The 18,249-nt window shown below is 48.6% G+C and overlaps 1 protein-coding gene across 1 annotated transcript in view; it reads left to right on the top strand.

The window, feature by feature from the left end:
• The window catches only part of FBXW8 (F-box and WD repeat domain containing 8), a 64,460-nt gene extending 46,663 nt beyond the window's left edge, over positions 1 to 17,797 (top strand). The window contains exons 8-11 of the mRNA XM_054289047.1: positions 4,081 to 4,208; positions 12,719 to 12,892; positions 15,677 to 15,793; positions 16,796 to 17,797. Of these exons, the coding sequence (XP_054145022.1) occupies positions 4,081 to 4,208; positions 12,719 to 12,892; positions 15,677 to 15,793; positions 16,796 to 16,940 (564 nt within the window). The 3' untranslated portion in view covers positions 16,941 to 17,797. The remainder of the gene's footprint in view (positions 1 to 4,080; positions 4,209 to 12,718; positions 12,893 to 15,676; positions 15,794 to 16,795) is intronic.
• Positions 17,798 to 18,249: the final 452 nt, after the last annotated feature.

Here is an 18,249-nt window from a genome sequence, read left to right as displayed (position 1 = left end):
TTGTTGTTTTAATGTTCTGTCCAAAAAAGACATCTCCAACAGCACAGCATCCCAAAACACCTGCTGGGGTTTTGGCCACGCATGGAAGAGTTCCATCAGCAGCATTTCCTACAGTTCCTTGGTTTTTCTTGGAAGTGTCTCAAGCAGAGTGCATCGACCACGCTTGACCTCACTTAGCAGCGAGATGTAACAAAGCTCACAGCTCAGCTCTTCTGGCTCCAGAGCCTTTAATTCTTTGGGAATTCATTTCAGGCATCTTTCAGGAGTTCTTGGACAGCATTTAAAGAGAGCTCCCTGCCCCAGCACTCTGCAGTTCTGTGCAGAACAGTAACTTTGCCTTTTTTCCCGTGCCTGGGCTGGGTTCCTGGTGTGTCCCTCCCAGAGGAGCAGCCACAGGCTGAGCTGTGCCCAAGTCACCCAGCAAAGAGGGGAATTAGTCTAATGCACTGCCTTAACAAAGGGGAGACTATGAGCATGAATTATTAATACCCCCAGTCTGTGGCAGTGGGCTGAAATGAAGTCCCATTTGCTCAGCCTTATTAAAAGAGAGAGAGAGAGAGGGAGGGATGGTAAAGGCCGTTAAGGGACTTGTAACAGGGAAGGGATCGCCTCGGAGATGGATAATGTGTTTGCTAATCTCTGTGGTCTTTAACTAAACAGAATGCTGGAGGTGCTCTGGCTATTCCTGGCTTGTTGAATTATTAAGCATTCAGGGAGATTGCCTGGCTCTTGGCCAACAACTTGGACTTTTCATTTGGCCAATGTTAATAGGTGACACTTTTTATTTGGGGCGTTGGATCCCGGTGCTGCCTGCACGGGGTCTTTAATGCTTTTCCTCCCTGAGGTCCCAGAGGGGCCAGGGCTGCTCATTAGTGTGTTATCCCAGGGTTCTTCATTTCACACCCAAATGCTCTTGGTTCACTTCCCTCGCTTCGGTACCTATTAGGTCACTGGGCTTGGGTGTCCATTATAGGATTATAAATACCTTTAAAAGGGTAATCCCTTTGCAGTGTGCATTATAGGATTATAAACCTCCCAGAGATCTTATGCTTTATCTGCCCTTTAACACACAGGCCCTTATTTCAAGTCCCTATTGACCAGGTATTTCCATTCTCTCTCCTTGGCCTTTGTAAGGAAAATCCTTCTTGCCTTGGGATATTACAGGAGAGCTCATCAGAGGTGTTCCAGCAACTTCAGAATTGTCATCAGTGTGCTCTTAAATCCCTGTCTTCAGGAAATTATTATTCAGACTTAAGCATTCTGAGTGCTTTTAGCTTCTTTACTTATCAATTGGTCAGGATAAGGGTTTGAAATTCATTTGCAGGTCATGGAACTGCTCAAGACAGGTTGAATTTCAAGATAGGCAAAACCTGGCTACTGAAAATCACAGAGACTCTTCCAGTGATGGGACTAATTGGTTAGAAAGACATTTGTGCATGATAAAATTTAAAATAAATTTAAATCAATATCAAGATTGATGGTTAAAATAAACAATCTTTAAAAGAATAGAGATAGGCATGAGAAGGGGTTGAAGGGGGTAGGAGAAGATGATACAAGCTTTTCTTCCATTTTTGTGGGTGTGAACCCTTATTTTTTTTACAGATTCTTAGGTGCAAACACTTTAAATTGCAGGCCACCCTCAAGTTATGTGAGGAGAAGTAAATTTTTTTCCCAGCTGCTTTTACCTGTGAGCTTTGCCACGGGCCTGCAGGCAGAGCAAATGTAACATGGAAAACATTCCATGGGAATCTTTCGGTGCAATTTTTCATTCCAGCCTTTCATGGCCATGGCTGGATGTTCAAATATGTATCCTATGTTTATAGCAGAGATGGGAGCTCTGGTCATTTAGAGAAATTAATAGTTTATGGATGTTCACTGCAAGTATCAGCCCCAGGGGACTTTTAAGAAAGCAGCTTTTGGCCCTCTCCCCTCTGGAGTTTAACATCCAGCTGGGAAGGGCCCAACTGGGAGCTGGAATGCATTGCTCCTGACCCTGTCAGTTCTTTCTTCAGCTGAATTCAGCACTTTATTGCCTTTGTCTTTTGTTCCAAACTTTCCAAGGAGAAGTTTGGGTTGCCAGGCACAGATATTAATTTCCTTAGCGCTGAGAACCCTTCGAAGTGCCTTTGCCAGAACATCATTATCTGTGGGTTTGGTTACTGAGCTGTTGGGAGCTGGGCTGAAGTGAGAACAGGCTGTAAACTGGTTTTTACCTCAAACACTAACATTGCCATGCAGTTTGTAGCAGCTCTTTCCTTGGGGTGGAAGTTTAAATGAATTTTTATTTAAATTTAACTTTTATGTCCTAGGTTTTCCTACAAAGGTCATCCTTGCTTTGTTTTTTTGGGTCTTAAGGATGAAAAATGCCATGTTTTTTGAGACAGCTTCACAAAGAATTAATTGGGAGATTATAAATCTTAGGAGCACCTAAGGAAGTTGGATGTGGATGTGTTGATCCTAATAGGGAGCTGAATTTGCCTAGGAGAATGGCAGGTGGAGGAAACCTGCAAATTCTCTGTCTCTCTTTGCCCTGTTCCTTGAGATCTTTAAAGCTTCACTTTGGTTGCCCAGAGGCCTCCATCACAAAATGATCCTCTCCTTCTCTCTTAATTCACCTTTCAGATCTCCAAAATGGCACAGATAGGAAATAAAAGGCCAGGCAGCATCAGCGCTGCTGTTCTGGCAAATGTTGAAATAATCCATCCAGATAGTGCAATATTTATTGAGCTGCACGTGGCTATAATCAGCAAATTAGAAGTAAATAATATTGATGTGATGACGACATGGCCATGCTGATGTTGCCATGGAAGCTGTGGGGTTTTTCTGGTGTTTTAAATACCATTAACTCTTCTCGTGGTCACAAGGTCTCTTTTCATTTCAACAAGCAATACCATGAAATTGAATCATGTTTATGAAGTTATATAAGGCCAGGTGCAGCACCGAGCTCCACTGGGCTTTGACCAGTGCGTTTTCTGTTTCTAAAAATATTTGTTCTCCTAAATTGAAAGGCCCAAGCAGACAGATCAGATGTGGCCCCACAGGAAGGACAGCAAACGTGATTAAACTGATGGAGGAGAGGAGTGGGAGCGGACAGGGAACAACTCGTGCTTCTCATCCAGGCTCTGCTTGAATCATCTCAGATGCTGCCTAAAATCAGAGTTGTTTTTCTGCTTTTCCCATCTGAGCTGCCACTTCAGATGTGACACTTCTGTGTGTGTGTGTGTGTGTGAGGGCACCCAGGCTCTCAGTGTGTGCTCAGCTCTGCCCTGCAGTTCCTGCTGCACTTGACCAGATCTGCCTCTCACTGTCCATCTGTCCAAACCTCCTCAGGGCTGCTGCAGTTTGCTTGTACTGCTCTCTCAAGCACTAAAATTGATGAGGGAACCCTTTGCTTTTCCTGTAACCCCAAAGATGTCACCTGTGGTTTCCCTGAGAGCTGTGCCTGGCCATTCTGGGGGTGCATCCCTGCTTATGGTTGGATCCCACTGGGAAACCTGAATTCCTGATTTCTGAGGGTGTCTGTGCTGGTGTTCACAGGGGTCCCAGCATGAGGGAAGAGATGAGAATGCTGACTCCATGTTTTAGAAGGCTTGATTTATTATTTTATGATATATATTATATTAAAACCATACTAAAAGAATAGAAGAAAGGATTTCATCAGAAGGTTAGCTAAGAATAGAAAAAGAAGGAATGAATAATAATGGCTTGTGACTGACCAGTGAGTCTGAAACCACTGGTCTGTGATTGGCCATTAATTAGAAACATCCACATGAGGCCAATCACAGATGCACCTGTAGCATTCCACAACAGCAGATAATCATTGTTTACATTTTATTCCTGAGGCCTCTCAGCTTCTCAGCAGAAAAAATCCTAAGGAAAGGATTTTTCAGAAAATATCATGGCTACAGGTGTCATTGCCTTTCTTCACAGGGGTAGATCTGTCTCTTGGTGCTGTTTTACACATCAAGGAACAAATCCTGCAGAACCCCTCAGGTGATCACAGCTCTGCTTTGTGGGGCAGCAAAACCTTGTCGTAGTGCTCCTGCTGAATTATGTGGTGTTTTATTCCCTCTCTGCCAGATCCTCCTTTACAACCTGGAAACAAACCAGTGTGTGACCAAGCTGGGCAACTCCATGGGTGCCTTCTCATGTGTCAACCTCCACAGCAGCCCCCCCAACATGCTGGTGGCAGGCAACAAGGACAGAAGGTGAGTGATCCCCACCTCCAGCTCCCTGTCCTGCATCTGGCCCTGCTGGAATCGCTCTCTCCTCTCGTGTTTCCATCAAGCTGAGGAACAAACTATTAGGTAATAGTTGGATGTGGCTGTCAGTGTGCTTTGTCTGGGAAGCTCCATGGGAAGAGGAGCTTTCTGAGCCATTTGGTGGAGGCAGTTGGTGCACAGCCCAGCGAGACCACTTGGAATCTCTTCCACTTCCCCACCGCCACCCGCAAAATGAGTTTGGCATTTAAAAGCTCACTTTCTGATATTAAAAAAATAACCTAAGGGATGAATCATGGAGGATGAGATGGGCCCCGCTGCCAAATGATGTCAAAAGTGTATTTGGGAACACTGTGATGTCCCTCAGGTGACAGAGAAAAAAAGAGACTTTCATATGAACAGATTCCAGCTTCTATTTAGCTGATTAGCAGCTTTCTCTTTAACTCCTTGGCTTGGGGAGTAGGATTTTCCCAGCTCAGTGTCTGCTGCCAGGAATGGCCGCTCTGGGAACAGGCAGTGCAAAAGGATTAAAGTGCTTAAAAAGACCCTTTGAGTCCAATTTTTAGATTTCCTTTTTTTGGCCAGTCGTTTGTGGGGTCTGATCCAGTGCACCAAAGGAGACGTGGGATGGCCAGGAGCCAGTCTCTAATGGCTCCTGCTTCCTTCCCTCCTCCTTTCCACACTGGGCACCAGGCTGCAGGTGGTGCTCTGCTCTGGTGCTGGGATCAGATTGGAAGGCGGGCACTTCCCTCTGCCAAATCCCAGACCTCTGTCCCGCCAGTGCAGCAGCTTGCAAAAATGATTATTTTGTCAAACAGCTTTTTTTTTTTTTCCCTTCCTGGAGAATAGGGAGTGTGAGCAAGCCTCACACTTTCTCAGCAAGGAGGATAAAGGAAATAGCTGAAGTTTGACAAGTGGAATTGAATCCCTGGGAGGTTTTTTCCCCTCTAAAAGCAGATAATTGATTTTCCAAAGCACCCCAGTAAAGTTACCTCCAGTTCTGATCTCCTGCACAATGACAGGAGAGGAGCTGGAGTTGCTGTCCCTCCCCTTTATATCAGAGTGAGTGTTTGTGCCTTTCCCCTCCAGAAAGCTTTAGGGGTTTTCAGCTTTAGCACTGGCTGAGTTCAGGGGGTTGGATGTCACTAGAACAGCAAGAAGTTAGTGATGGACTGTGACTGTGTTCAGACTGTTCACAGGTTGAGGGAAGAGATGAGAATTTGACTCTGTGGTTCAGAAGGCTTGATTTATTATTTTATGATATATATTATATTAAAACTATACTAAAAGAATAGAAGAAAGGATTTCATCAGAAGGCTGGCTAAGAATAGAATAAGAAGGAATGATAACAAAGGTTTGTGGCTTGGACTCTCTATCTGACCCAGCTGACTGTGATTGGCCATTAATTAGAAACAACCAACATGGGCCAATCAAAGATCTACCTGTTGCATTCCACAGCAGCAGATAATCAATGTTTCCATTTTGTTCCTGAGGCCTCCCAGCTTCTCAGGAAGAAAAATCCTAAAGAAAAGATTTTTCATAAAAGATTTTTCACAGTTGGGAAGATAAGTTTGGCATCCAGGGGGCAGGAGCAGAGCATCTCAGAGGGCACATCCCCCTGTGGTGCTGCAGGAAGGTGCTGGGCATCCACAGGTGGAATGAGGCTGGAATCTGCATGGGCACATTATGGAGTGAGTTTATGGAACAGGGACTGTTGGAGCGTCAGGGGTAGGACAGTTGGGATGGATGGAGAGCAGAGATCTCTGAGCCAGGTCAGGAACTTGGGGTTCATTGCAAAGGGCCTGGGGGCAGGGCCCTGCTGGGAGCTGCCAAACACAGCTGGAGCAGGGCTGAGAGAAGAGAGGGGCAGAGAGAAGGAGAGAGTAAGAGAGTAAAAAGGGTGAGAGAGCGAGGTTCCTGTTCCAATACCATAAATCTTCTTCTGTGTTGAATATTCTGATTCTCACTAACCAATCTAGTACAAGGTACAAATCCTATGGCATTTCCATACAGCCTATAAGAATCATTACATTCCCGTACTGTGTTACATTTTAAACCCTAAAAGCTCCTCTTTGAGCCCCGTCTGCCAAGCTGTAGGGTCTGCTCTGATCCTTGGAGCTGTCTGCAGGCAGAGGGTGTTGTTCCATCAAAAGGGGATCACCTTCAGCTGGCCACACCATTGTTTTCCAGTTGTTCAGTAACTGAGGTATCTCAAAGCTTGCTTTCATTTCAATCTCACCTATAGTTTCTATATTCTCAAAATCTTTTGCCAGATAATCACATTTATAAGGCTTTCCTGTTTCATCTTCCCCAACAAGGGACCTTGCCATGGGAGCTCAGGCTGCTGCTGGCCAGAGGGAGCACTTACTGCTTGAATTCAATACAGCCATTTCCCAATTTCACCTGAATCTGCCCTTCTTTTACTCAAACCCATGATTTTGAAAAGTAATACTCACAAAATGGTTTTGGTAGGACGTGTCTTTCCATCTGAAATTCCTGCTGATTGATTTGATTCCTGAGCTGTGCTTTGCTCTGGCAAGAGGACTCCACTCCTAGCAGGGAGCGTGTGCTGATCCTGCTCTGCCTTGCTGGGAGCTTGGGAAAGCAAACATATGGCAAACCCAGAAAGGTGTGGATCCAAACGTGTCCCAGGCTCTCCTGCAGGCCAGGAGCTCACTCCCAGGGCAGTGTGACAGGAGGGCCCAGGCCTGGCCTCCAGAACAGCTCCCTGGAGCTGGGATAGTCCAGAGCGCTCCCACTGAGCCCAGCTGTCCGTGCTGGGCCAGCTCTGTGCTACAGCATCACATAAGATTGGCAAACATGGTTCCTCTTCTTCCTTAAGGCACATCTGAGCAGCCTCTGGCTCTCCCAGGGGTGGGCCAGCATGGGAGAGGCATTTTCACCTGCCTAAAGCTGGGTGCTCCCTCATGGGGTGGCAGGCCTCGCTCAGATCCCAGCTTCCAGCTGTGCTTTCCAAACAGGAGCAGCTTTGCCTGCTGGGAGAACACACAGAGGAGAATGAGCCCTTCCAAACACCCCATCCTGTCCCAGGCTGGAGCCAGAGCTCCTCTCTGCTGGAGCTGGGCACTGAGGAGTCCTTGCCCCTCGTGCTGTGGGCTGGGCTGTTGCACACAGAGCGTGTTCTCCTCCCTGTCAGATGGATGCTGCTCTGCTGGAGCCCTGGCCTGCTCTGCTGCCTTGTCTCTGAGTCCCTGCAATGTGTTGTTTGTAAAATCAGATGATGCAATCTCTGCTGGAGAAGGGGAGAGGAAGGACTTGCAGCACCATTAGGATCCTAGCAGGGGTATGGAATGAGGTACAGTTAATGTGTTGGAACAAGTGTGTTTTGGCTTTTTCTGGGATTAATGTGTACCTGATGGGTTTGTTCCTGATGGCCATCAGCTGGGAGGAACTTGCTCTGGCTTCTTCTCAAACCTGAGATCAGTCTTTCCCCTTTCCTTCTGTTTTCACTTGCTGCATTTTTTGTTTATTCATGTACTTTGCTTTATCTCTTAATCTTGATAAATAAGGATCAAACCCCACACTCCTTTGTGATATGAGCTGGGTTTAAAACTTAACACCATCAGCTCTGACTGGTATTGTGGCTTTGTGGCAGTGCTTGGAACCCTTAGGTCTTTGTAGTTCTGCTTCTGGCTGAATCTTCAGTTTATTTCTCTTCAAGATGCCTTGTCTGGGTGGTCAATAATGTCCAAAAATCAGATGTACCTAAAAACTGGCCACATCAGTTGCATTTTTGAAGTAAAGTAGATCCTGGTTGCTGGGTGCTTGCTTTGAATATTGGTGATTAAGTCAAGGTATGAAGCTTAACTCCGTGTTTTCTTTGAATTGTCACGCATAAAATCTCCTCTGGAATCTTTGAAGCAATAATCCTTTCCTTGATCCTGGTAATATCATCACCCCTGGTCCATAGTGGGTGTGGGCATGTACCAGGGTGGGATGGGTTAGCAGGGTGTCCAACATGGGTGTGTCATGGCTCATGGCATTGCTGATGATTTGGGAGGCACAGAGAGAGGAACTTTCTCCAAATTTCACTTTTATTTTATATCATAACTCATAGAATCATGGAATGGTTGGGGAGGGACCTTAAAGCCCATCCAGTGCCACCTCCTGCCATGGCAGGGACACCTCCCACTGTCCCAGGCTGCTCCAGCCCCAATGTCCAGCCTGGCCTGGGGCACTGCCAGGGATCCAGGGGCAGCCCCAGCTGCTCTGGGCACCCTGTGCCAGGGCCTGCCCACCCTGCCAGAGAACAATTCCCAATTCCCAATATCCCATCCATCCCTGCTCTCTGGCACTGGGAGCCATTCCCTGTGTCCTGTCCCTCCATCCCTTGTCCCCAGTCCCTCTCCAGCTCTCCTGGAGCCCCTTCAGGCCCTGCAAGGGGCTCTGAGCTCTCCCTGGAGCCTTCTCCTCTCCAGGTCAGCACCCCCAGCTCTCCCAGCCTGGCTCCAGCCCTTGCAGCATCTCCATGCCCTCTGGGCTCTCTCCAGCAGCTCCAGGTCCTGTGCTGAGAGCCCAGAGCCCTCTTTTGGTCCTAAAACCTGCAAACCTCAGAGAGGTCCTGTGTGGTGGGAGGAATCTGCCTGAAGAAGATCTTTGACAGCAGAAGTCAGGGTGAAAATTCAGTGGTGAGGAGGATGTGCCTCACTGGTTTTCCAGCCATGGAGCAGCAGTGGCTCTGCTGCTGTCCCAGGTGTGTTTCCATAACCCCAAATCCTTGTGCTGTCGGAACCTGTCACTGTTGAGACAGTCACAACCCAGAGAACAGCACCATGCGTTTCAGAAGGCTCCTCTCTGTTTATTCTAGCAGCATGCTGTCTGTTAGACCTTCTCAGAAATTTTGTATTTATTCATTTGCCACAACAAACCCACACAGTGCTCGCTGGCACACAGTGGTCTCTGCTGCTGTTTTCAGCCATGTCCAACTGCAGCCCCTCTCGTTTATCTTTTCTTCTTTTCAGTTTCCATATCAACCACCTTGATAGAATTCCTTTTAGGGACTCTTAGCACCTCTTCTCCAAGTGACTGTCCCTGGCTCACACAGCAGCTGTCAGCCCCTTCCAGGAGAGCCCATGAGCTACATGTCCAGAGCTCTCTTTGTGAGTCAAGGGGTTGAGCTAGGAATGTAGCTAAAATAGTAAAAAATAGATATATAGTCTAATTTAGAGCTTAAATTAATTTAGGGGCTAAGTTAGAAATGTAGTTAGCAAAGATCATATAGAGCTTAGCAAGGGAATGAATTGAATAACTGAAACAAGGTTGGGAATAACAGGTGATATATTAATATTGTAAGAGTGCAGGAACCATAAATACACTGGTTTCTAAGAATCAGAGGAGGTTTGGACTGTGACCAGCAGGCCAAGGAGCCCTGCCAGCTTGACACAGGTGAAGAGTTTAGCATGAGGAAGAGGTTTTACTTCCTCTTCAGAAGCCCACCAACCCAATTAAAGGGGACAATTGCACAGCCATAAAGGACATTCAGCTAATTATAATAAGAGGTGAGTGTGGATGTGACAGCCTGATCAGAGAAAGCTGGATAAGTTTTCCCAGAATGAGCCTGGAAAGCATTAGGGAGCTGGAGATAAACAATGATAGCCAAATGTTAAAACAACATGCAGGTGGTGTTTTTCTAATAATCTGTTTTTCTGTTTTCCTCATGAGATTGTTTATAAATGGGTGTCTTGTTAATTAGCCAGTCATGTGAAATGTATTGATTAAATGACCAATCAGGTCCACCTGTAGCAAACTAATTTATAAAAGAAGAGAGGATGAAATAAATGAGGCTTTTTGCCACTTTGCCTTCTGATCCTACTGCTGTCATCTCTGACTCAGTGGTGACAGGCAAGAGCTGATGTTTATTTAGAAAGAATTGTAGAAACCATCCTGGAAACTTGAATTAATCAAAAACCAGTGCACCTTTATTGAATGACCACAGCAAAATGTGTTGGGGAGGAATTGGGGAAAAAGGGAAGAATAAGAAAAAGAGGGAGGAAGAGAAAGGGAGGTCTATAGCTACCAAATGTAGAATGGTGAAGTCCTTCAATGTCCAGCTGATGGAATTCACCAGGTCACATCCAGGGAGATCTCATGGTTCCAGTTTATTGAAACCCTTATTATACTCTTTTTTGATGGAGGAAGACGATGAGTTGTCACCCTGATTTTCTAAGATTTTCTAAGCCTTCCGATGTTTACATTCTTGTAGCGAACTTTCTCACGCACTTTCTGTAAATAACTCATTGTTTTGCATTCCTTTATGGAGGAGGAGAAATTTGATAGACTGTTGGTCTGTCCAGTGTCATTGGAGAGGTGGCACTGTCACCCTCCAATCCACTGCCACTTTTGGAAATCTATAAATGTTGGAGGCAGAAAATAAACTTCCCCTTTTCTTCACCTTGAGAGCAGCAGTGTGAGCTTGTGTTCTTTCATGTCCTATAGTGACAGATGAATCTTGAAATCAAATCAAAGGTAGTCTATTGTATTTTCTGGGGAAAAATGGTATTTGAAGAAGGGTACACACAGTCCATGTTCTCAGCAGTGGTGAGAACCATTGTCTCTTGGTGCACTGCTTGCACCTGCAGCATCCATCCTGCTTTGGTCAGCTTGCCTCCCCCACACACCTCCCCTGGGTTGGAGGTTTCAGTCCCAGTCCTTGGAAAGAACAGGGAGGGCTTTTCACATGGGGGTTTCGTGTCTCAGTCCTTGAGGGAGAGGCTTCTCCCATCTCAGTCTGTCTGTCACGGTGCTTGTAAAACAGGTGAGGGTCTTCTGTGGGGACCACCAAAAACCTCAGGAGAAGTCCAGCCAGGCTGAGAGGTGGGAAAAAATTCCAGGGCTATTGTTGCAAAAAGGACAAAGAGCCTCTCTTTTCCTTTCACTGGGCCCAGTTTGGCATACAGCAAACACACCTGTGAACAACAGCTTAGCAATGCCAGCAGCTGTGCTCTGGCCTCGGGGTCCTTGGCAAGCGACTTCTCCAACAGGGCCAGAATTTCAGACAAGGGTCCTTTTCTTCGGTGGTCCCCAGTCTCTGTCCCTTTCATGATTGTGAGGCAGATGAGGGAAACTTCGGACAGAGACTTACAACCACCCAGCCGGGTCTGGATTAATTAGCTGAAGAATTGTGGATTAATTAGCTGTAGAGTTGTGTGTCTGTCTCTCTGGGAGTCCCTCAGGAGCCCCAGCCAGCCCCGGGTCAGCAGACAGCAGGGGACACTCTCTTGTGCCCTCAGGGTACTGAGGGCAGCCAGGCTGGTCACCTCTGCAGCAGGAGAGACACCAGAGACATGGGTAGAGGATAAAAGGGCTGACTCTCAGCAGGGGTTAATGCAAGGTTTTATTCCAGGAAGTCCCCAAGGAGCCCCTACACCTCAGGGGGCTCCTGCTGAGAGCCCCGGGAGAGGAGCCAAGGTTACATTGAAAGGGAGGTGGAAACCTAAAGTAGAAAACATTTACTGACCAATGAGTGACCCTGAGGGATGGATATGGGGAATTGCCTTGGTTTGGAAAGCCAGGAGTCTGTTAAGGAAGGCAGGAGCCTCCCCTGAAATGGAGAATGTAAACCCTCCCCACCCCTCTGAATTGCTGTAAATTTTAAATTAAGGGACTCTCAGGCAAAAATATGGGAGCAGGAAATAACAGTTCTTTATTAGGGAAGGAAAAAAAATAAAAGGATAAAATAAACAATGCAGTACACTAGAACAGCACTGACAGAGTCAGAACCCAACCTGATGCCCTGTGGGTCAGGGTGTTGGTGGCAGTGCCATTGGAATTGTGGCTCAGCCCTCCTGCAGTGTCAGGGGTGGTTCTGCTGGAGCAGGGATCCTGTAGAGAAGGATGGATTCTTCCTCTGAAGATCCAGTGGAAGGAGAGGCAGCTGCTGTTCCTCTGGGGAATCCAGTGGAGAAGCCGTGCTGGTGTCTCAAAACCTCTGGATTATATCTGGGTAGGAATGCTTGGCTCCTCCCTCTGGGCTCACATCTCCCAATGGCATGCTGTAGTTCTTATCAGCCATGCAGGGACATTCAATAGCTGTTATCAGCAATGTCCCCCCCCCCTTGAGGGAAGAGTGATTGTGGTCACTCAGAGAAAGAGATAAGGCAAACTGCCCACTTGACAAAAGATAATACAGATGGCAACAGAATATATCTTGCATTGCAATCTGGAACAGAAATGGACATTGAGGACATTGAGCCCCACAGACGCTTGTGGGGCTGACCCCTGGCCTCTGGCTGATCACTTGACATCCTGGACTGAAAGTTCTGGCTGGAGGGGATGGGATGGTGAGTGACTGACAGAGAGCCAGGGTGGGGATGATCTCAGCAAAGAAAAGGGATTGCACAGGTACAGGGAGGGGGGTACAAACCATTTGGGAAAAATACAAAACAAAACTGTTACAAAGTATAAAACCACACCAGATCAGCTGTGGATGAATTAGCTGCAGATGTGTGTGTCTGTGCCTCACTGTGCCTGTTCCCCAGGGTCAGGGTGTTTGACCTGCGCTGTGGCGAGGCCGTGTGCTGCGTGCAGGGGCACCAGCTGGGCGTGTGCTCCGTGCAGATGGACGAGTGGAAAGTGGTCAGCGGAGGAGAGGAGGGGCTGCTCTGCGTCTGGGACCAGCGCATGGCCACCAAGCTCTGGGAGATGCACGCCAGGTAAGCCAGGGCTGAGAGGGGGATGTGGCACTGGCAGAGTTTTGGGGGAGTTCTGGGTGATTTGGGGATGGGTTGTCTCCTCACATGGAGCCCTGTGTGTTTTGGGCATGGGTTGTCTCGTCCCTGTGTGTTTCTGAGGGGTTCTTTAGCTGTTGGTGCCTTGAGAAGGCTGGCCTAGAACAGAGACCAGACAGAGCTAAAGAATAAAGTAGGGATTTTAAAAGGATCTCCTCAATAGAGCTGCCTTGGGCAGCACAAGAGTCAGCCAGGGCTACACCCCAGGTGAACCCAAAATGGTCACAAAATCCCTGACTGATGGTCACGAGGTCTCTCACTTTTATAAGTTCTGCTCCATTTCCATATTGCAGTTCATTGTCCCATTCCAGCTTTAGCCCATGCAGTCCCATCCCTCTTGTTTTTCTCTCTCCAGCCCACGGTGTTTGTGCTCCTGGGCCTGAGATTTGGATCATTTGTCCTTGGTGCCCAGCTAGAGCAGGAATTGTTTTGTCTCCCTGCTCTGTGCACAGAGCTCACCATCCCGTCATATGAAGCCCAGACCCACACACTAAAGCAGCACAGAATCTGGAAAATATAAAAGCTCAAACCTGGGGCATCACTCTCATGGCCTTTGTACTCATTAGCTGAGTGTTCCAGTTGGTGTTGGGGAGCAGGGAAGTTGTTCCCCCTGGATTTTCCATGAAGTTCAGATAGTGGCTTCTCCCTGCCCCATCCCCAAGCTCTGTTTAGTTGTGGAACCTTGGGTTTGACATCCTGGACTGGCTGTTTGGAGAGGGACTGGTTCTGGCTGTCCCCATCCAGAGCATCCATCACAATCCCTGTGCCTCTGTGCACCTCACCCACACATTCCCTTAATGGTGAGGATCAAAGCATTCAAACTCATTTAAATATTGAAATACCAGTTTGTACTGAGCACAGGGAGCACAGTACTGAAAGTACAAGCAGAGATCAGCATCCTGGAGCTGACACTTTGCACAGCTAAGTGAAATTTCCTGATCAAAGCACAATTCCCAGGCTTTGTCTGGATAAAGACTCGAGGGTTTAGCCCCTTGTAAGTCTGAGTGATATCCATAAAATGAACAGATAAATCCTGATTTCGTTTTTCCTAAATTAGTTTTAATGCATCTTCCCCAAAGAGGAGCTAGATGAGGTATTTACAGGCAGGGAAGTTCAAGCTGGTGTTGTCATTGATTAATAGCAGGTATCACTTTGTGTGCTGACCCTGGGGATGATAAAGCCTGTTGTGATGTGGCTGATGCATTAAGGACAATATTCCATTGATTGTCTCCTTGGCATGTTCATTAGTGCTGCCCCAGGAGCAGGGCAGGCAGGGCAGGGCTGAGCTCAGGGATGTGCTCCAAGTGAAACCATTAGATTAAACAGGTGGAAAACAGTGTTTAATCTATAGAGCAATCAGAAGGGATCACTTCATTCAAAAGGCTTTCCTAGATGAGGTGTGTGCTGTTCTCCCTGCCTGTGGCCCCCTGCCAGGAATGGAGCCCAGGAGCAGGAGCTGAGGGAGGTGACAGGAGACACATTTGGGGTGTGGAGATGAGCCATGCTCAGCTGGGGAGAGCAGTGACTCCTGCTTGAACACACAGTGCTGCTGCTGGGTTTGGGCTCAGTGTTCACCAGTGGGAGGGAAAGCAGTGAAAACCTGACTGGAGCGTCCAGAGGAGGGACATGGGGATGGGGAAGGGTCTGGAGGAGCAGCTGAGGGCATTGGGATTGCTCAGCTGGAGGAGAGGAGCCTGAGCTCAGAGCTCAGCAGGGCTGCAGCTGCTCCTGAGGGCAGCTCTAATCTCTGCTCTGGGACAGGGACAGGGTCAGGGAAAGCTCCATCTCTGCTCTGGGACAGGGACAGCTCCATCTCTGCTCTGGGACAAGGACAGGGACAGGGACAGCTCCATCTCTGCTCTGGGACAGGAACAGGAACTATCTCTGCTCTGGGACAGGGACAGCTCCATCTCTGCTCTGGGACAAGGACAGGGACAGCTCCATCTCTGCTCTGGGACAAGGACAGGGACAGGGACAGCTCCATCTCTGCTCAGGGACAGGGACAGGGACAGCTCCATCCCTGCTCTGTAACAGGGACAGGGACAGCTCCATCTCTGCTTGGGGACAGGGACAGCACCCAGGGCATGGCTGGAGCTGGGCCAGGGCAGCTCAGGCTGAGCTCAGGGCAAGGCTCTGCCCCCAGAGGGTGCTGGCACTGCCCAGGCTGCCCAGGGAATGGGCATGGCCCCGAGGCTGCCAGAGCTCCAGGAGCCTTTGGGCAGCACTGCCAGGGATGGACAGGGTGGGGCTGTTGGGGGTCTGGGCAGGGACAGGGGCTGGATCCATGATCCCTGTGGGTCCTTCCCCACTCCATGGCTCTCAGCTTGTGCTTTCTAAAGCAGCTCAGTGCAGGGTGTGTGGGGTGTCCTTCCCCTTTTTTTGGGAAGCATCCTGCCCTTCCCGGGACTGCTGCAGTCCTTAGGGCAGCCAGCCCAGCCCAGCCTGCATCCATCCCTCCCTCCCAGGCTCTGCTCTCCTTTCCAGCAGCATTCCCGGCCTCCCCGTGCGTTCTGGGAAGAGCCCACTAGATGGGGATAGAAGATGCGGGATGTGCTGCAGGCTGGAGGAGCCGGCAGTGCGGGTTCCCCGCCTCTGGCCGCTGGTTTCAGTCACTCCGGGTTTATTCCCAAGCCGGTCCTTGCCCAGCTCTGGGATTTTGGGATCCCAGCGCCGGTGGCCGCTCACGCCGGGCTCTGGGTTGTGTTGCAGACACCCAGTGCGGCACGTGTGGTTCGACTCCCACATCCTGATCACTGCCAACATCCCCGAGGAGAAGAACCCCCGAGGCTCCAGCATCACCGAGGACGACCCCAGCTTGCACCGAAAGTGAGAAACCAGCCCTCAGCAACGTGCTTTGTTCTTAAATAGTACCCTGAGCACCTGAGTCATCACCCAGAGAGGGTAGAAAAACTAAAATTACAAAAGCAGCAAAAAACTAAAATTAAAAAAAGTTTAAGGGTAAGGTTTATAAAACAAGCAATGAATTGGCTCTTGATTTGCTTGAGCACAAAAGAAAAAGCTTTTTATTCTCAACAGGGGAACATAAAGTCCACTGAAGCCAGGCAGGCAATGCAGCCCTCTCCATGCTCGAAATATTAGTAATGCTGTCTCCTCCTAAAGGAAAACTACTGGCATTTAAGCTGCAGGTTTTGGTATTTGCATCTCAAACGGCTGTTAGTGCTAATTGAACTATCAAATACCAGTGTATTTATCTTCCCCCGTGCTGGAGGGCCCGGAGATGTTTCAGCAGATGACAGTCACGTCTCTGCAGGGCTGGGGGATGATTCACCAGCCCTGGGAGGAGGCTAGGGGAGCTTTCCCTGCTCAAAGGGCTCAGCACAGGGGATGGGGGTTTATCCAGCTCTTCCCATTCCCATGGTTTTTATGGTGATTCTGTGATGGTGTTCACAGGGGTTCTTGAATTCCGGAAGAGACCAGGATCTGACTCCATGTTTCAGAAGGCTTGATTTATTATTTTATGATATATATCACATTAAAACTATACTAAAAGAATAGAAGAAAGGATTTCATCAGAAGGCTGGCTAAGAATAGAATAGCAAAGAATGATAACAAAGGTTTGTGGCTGGGACAGAGAGAGTCCAAGCCAGCTGACTGTGATTGGCCATTAATTAGAAACAACCAACATAGGCCAATCACAGATGCACCTGTTGCATTCCACAGCAGCAGATAATCATTGTTTACATTTTGTTCCTGAGGCCTCCCAGCTTCTCAGGAGGAAAAATCCCAAGGAAAGGATTTTTCATAAAAGTTGTCTGCGACCCTTTCCCACTGAGGTGATTTGCTGTGTCCTGGCTGTTTTGCACGCAGGTACCGAGGGGTGATTTATTCCTACGATTTCTCCGTGGACCAGCTGGCCGTGGACAGCGTCCTCCCCATCTGCCGCTCCTCCTACGACGAGGTGTCAGGTTACAGCTACAACATCGGCCTGGCGGTGCCCTACGACAGCATCTAGGGCCAGGGCACGGCAAAACCCCTGTGGGACACGCACCCGAGAGCTGGGGTGGGCTGCAGAAAGCCCTGGGGTGTGCACCCCAACAGGGCAGGGCTGCCCTGCTGCAGTGTGCCACTCTGGACACGTCCAGAACTCCAGCCTGGGGCAGTGGAGAGGCTGAGAAAGGAAAGGGAGCACTGCAGGGTGAGCAAAAATATTCCTGCTGCTTGTGGGAAAGATGCTGCAGGGAACATCCTGCTCAGGAAGCCAGAGTGGGACTCTGAAGGGGTGGGAGATCTGAGTGAGGAGTTCTTGCCTACCCCAAGAGGGAAAAAATCACCAAGGGTTGGAAAAAGCATGTGCTGAGGCACATGTTTGAAATGTCTGTCCTGGTGTTGAGCTGCTGGTTCTTGTTTTCCTTGGAGAGCATTGGGAAGTGCCTGGGAACAGCAGGCACAAAAGGTTACAGAGGCTGGGAGAGGGCTTGAGATGGAGAGAGGGAGGGGAAGGTTCCCTAGGCCAGGCTGGATGCTTGGCAACTCAGCAGGGCACACACACACACATCAAAGTTATTTTAGAACAGTTTATTTTTTTAATTCTTTAAAATCCTGTATCAGCTGTTTTCTAATTGTATGTGTACATCTGTCAGTGGAATTTTGTTCCTGAGCCTTTTAGGGTGAGCTGAGCCCTGTTCACTGGGACACAGGGCTGGCTCAGCTTGTCAGGGGTGTTCTTGGCTGGATCATGTCCTTGCACAGCACCTGGAGGGCTTGCAGTGCTGTCCTTGCTTCCAAGCTGGGAATTGGTCATGGAGCAGAGGGGATGAGGTGGCCCCAGTGCCCTCCTGGGTGCTGAGCCCCAGAGCTGTGGGGAAGCAGCAGCTGAGGGGCAGAAGGTGCTGCTCAGGTGGAAATGAGGAGTGAGGCTTTACCTTGAGCCCAGGTGGCACTGACAGACAGGTAAAACCAATGACAGACAGGTAAAACCAGTTTGGGGAACAAAGGCTCCAGCCTTGCATGGATCTTTTTGCTGATTTGAAATGATTTTATTGTGATTTTCCCTTGTAAACTGACTCGTGCAAACCAAAGCTGTGTCAGTTCTGTTTAAACTGAGATTAAGTTTTAACTTACAACACCTTTTATCCTGGGTTAATGGAATTAGTGTGAGCTGAGGGAGGGGTGCAGGAATGTGCCCAGACCTGCAGGAGAGGGGCTGGGCTGGCCCTGCAGACACATGGGTTTCACTGCTTTCCTTCTTTGCCTCGGGGTGCTTTCCCATGACCCCTAGGCCAAAATGTCACAATTTAGGTTTTTAAGTTACCTTTTTCCAT

The sequence above is a fragment of the Melozone crissalis genome, unplaced genomic scaffold (assembly GCF_028551555.1).
Source record: "Melozone crissalis strain CALT ecotype California unplaced genomic scaffold, PUWL_Pcris_2 ptg000063l_1, whole genome shotgun sequence".
NCBI lineage: Eukaryota > Metazoa > Chordata > Aves > Passeriformes > Passerellidae > Melozone > Melozone crissalis.
This window is presented reverse-complemented; position numbering and strand designations above follow the sequence as displayed.